This window comes from Aplysia californica, unplaced genomic scaffold (assembly GCF_000002075.1).
Source record: "Aplysia californica isolate F4 #8 unplaced genomic scaffold, AplCal3.0 scaffold00789, whole genome shotgun sequence".
In the NCBI taxonomy this organism is placed as follows: Eukaryota; Metazoa; Mollusca; class Gastropoda; order Aplysiida; family Aplysiidae; genus Aplysia; species Aplysia californica.
The window spans coordinates 293,809-296,746 of NW_004798059.1; the positions used below are offsets into that span (position 1 = coordinate 293,809).

General features: G+C 44.2%; 1 protein-coding gene across 1 annotated transcript in view; it reads left to right on the top strand.

The window, feature by feature from the left end:
* LOC101860130 overlaps positions 1-2,938 on the top strand; it is a gene marked incomplete at its 5' end in the record, with an annotated part of 18,186 nt that overhangs the window by 4,153 nt on the left and 11,095 nt on the right. The window contains 1 exon segment of the mRNA XM_013088691.2: positions 616-727. Coding sequence (XP_012944145.1) covers positions 616-727 — 112 coding nt within the window.

Sequence of the window (2,938 nt, forward strand, 5' to 3'; positions counted from 1 at the left end):
ATCTGTCTTCTCATTGGAGGTGTCTACCACACATCACCTTCCTCTTCCCTCTTCTCTCTATCTGTCTTCTCATTGGAGGTGTCTACCACACATCACCTTCCTCTTCTCTCTATCTGTCTTCTCATTGGAGGTGTCTACCACACATCACCTTCCTCTTCCCTCTTCTCTCTATCTGTCTTCTCTCTATCCGTCTTTTCATCAGAGGCGTCCACCACATGTTCTTGGGTTGTGGGAGGGTGTCACTGGAACGTCCTTCTGCCTCTGGCTGTGCTTCCTTCTCTGTAGACGTTTGGGTTTTGTCATTGACTGTGACTATTTCTATGTGTGTTTGTGTGTGTCTGTGAGTGTGTTTGTGTGTGTGTTTGTGTGTGTGTGGGTGTGTTCTACGACAGAAATGTAACAGCCATCTTTGTGTGTATGTGTGTGTGTGTTGTACGTGCGTCTGCATATGTCTTCTATATGTCCCTATGCTATATGTCCTCATGTCTCTCTCTCTGTTCTACGATAGAAATGTAACAGCCATGTGTGTGTGTGTGTGTGTGTGTGTGTGTGTGCGTACATGTGTCTATGTATGCCTTCAATACGTCCCTTGTCTCTCTCTCTGTTCTACGACAGAAATGTAACAGCCGAGGCAACTGTCATTGTGACATCGGCTACCGCCCCCCTCTCTGCGACCGGCCGGGGTTCGGGGGGAGTCTGGACAGTGGCCCGGCCACTAACGAGTATGGTAAGACTTGGACGTTGTTGCAGCCTGCTATTGGCTCGCGGTTTTACGGCGCTCACAACTTGCTTAAGGTCGTGTGTGTGTGAGAGCTTCCAGCTTGTCTTGTCCTCAGTTCTGGTGTGTGGTGCTTGTGGGGAGCTGTCTGGCTGACTGTCTCGGGGGCTGGGGTTCAGATCCTGTGGCTAGAGCTGTTTGTATGATGCTTCCTGTGTGGTGGGCTGGCTGGGAGACCGTCCTAGGGGCTGGGGTTCGGATCCTACTGTCTCAGAGGTTGGGGTTCGGATCCTGTAGCTAGAGCTGTTAGTATAATGCTCCCTCTGTGTTTTCTCGGATGCTAACAATAACTTCCTGTCGTCAGACTCACGACTGGCTGTGCAGCGTGACGGCCAATGTAGCACTTCTATGTCCTAACCCCCCTCAAACACTAACCATAATTCTAACTTGTCCACTCTAGAAACTCACAACGTAGTCAAAAACTGATTTGGAACTTTTAAGGACACTCTTGGGGAACCTACGTAGAGAACCTAAACAAATGGGTAATGGGGAAAGATCAGGGAAACGTAGCTTTTTGTTTAGAGCATCCGAGCAAAGGAATGAATGGAGAACCATGATCGCCGATGTCTGTTGCAGATCTGGTACTGGATGAAGGAGGTGGGGGGATAAATACATGGATGTGTTCAGTGTGGGATTGTATGTTGAGGATAAATACATGGATGTGTTCAGTGTGGGATTGTATGTTGAGGGAGACAGGAGGGAGGGGGAGGGGATAAATACATGGATGTGTTCAGTGGGGGATTGTATGTTGAGGATAAATACATGGATGTGTTCAGTGTGGGATTGTATGTTGAGCATGCTGCCTTTGTTCTCCCTCCCTCCCTCTCTCCCTCCCTCCCTCCCTCTCTCCCTCCCTCCCTCCCTCTCTCCCTCCCTCGTTCGCTCTCTCCCTCCCTCTCTCTCTCTCTCTCTCCCTCTGTGTTTTCTCTTTGGCACGTTGTATTGAATATTTTCTCTCATTTTGTGTATGTTCGGCTGATCAGCCCCTTGATGACTGTGCTGAGATTGTCCCTTGGTACTTTGTCACAGATTTCACCATCTCATGGCTTCTAAGAAAACACTCCTTTCACTGCTTCTAAGAAAAGACACCTTTTGTATTTTCCGATTAAAAAACCTCGCTTGTAGAATCGACCTATTAGCTTATATAACACAATTCTTTCTTTCAAGGTCCTTTCTTTTTACTAGATAAAGAATCGACCTATTTGCTTATATAACACAATTCTTTCTTTCAACGTCCTTTCTTTTTATACATAAAGCTTACTTGTGTACCCAAGCATGTAGAAACATCTATTTTTTCATCTATTCTCCTCTGTTTATGTGATTGCTTTGATAGATGGTAGATGGTCGGCGTTAATGAAGTGAGTCTTCGATCTTTTCTGTTTCTTTGCCAGATAGTTACCTGGTTTTGATTTTTGTTTTCCTTTCACTTGTTGTTTAGTATTTGTTTTCCTTTCACTTGTTTCTCGGTATTTTGCTGTTCCGTTGATGATTTGTTCGTGCATTGACCTAGTTTTCACGTTGTTAGTCAGCTGTTCAGATGTGCTCTGTCCAAGTTGGGAAATTCTTTGTGTATTTCATTTTCCAAATCTCTGGTGTCATTACATGTGAGTGAGAAATATTTTGTCGAAATTCCAAATTCTAAATCTTAAAAAAGCTGGATCGGAAAAGTCAATCGAAAAAAACCAAACAAAGAAGAAAAGATGCGTAAAGTAGGTGCAGTTGTTACAAGAATGATGAAGTTATTTTTCCTGACATGGAGAACTCTCCCTTTTGGGCCTAGAGCTTTTAAACAGCTGTCTGACAACGTTGACTTTTTCGTTGTTGGTGGTGTGTGGTTGGATGAACTTTTTCGTTGTTGTTGTTGTTGTTGTTGTTGTTGTTGGTGTGTGGTTTGATAGACTTTAGTTTCTCCATTTAAGTTTGTTATGATATTATTTGTTCAGTGTGTTTTTTGTTTTTTTGTTTAGATTATTGTAGGGTGAGTCGCTGTGAATGTGTTTGAGTAGAAGCTGTGTAGGGGGAGGTATGGTTGAAAGTACTTTACACACACACACTCACACCTACATACTCGCACAAACACACATATACACACACATACACTCACATACACACACACACACACACACACGCACACCCATACATACACTCACACACCTACAT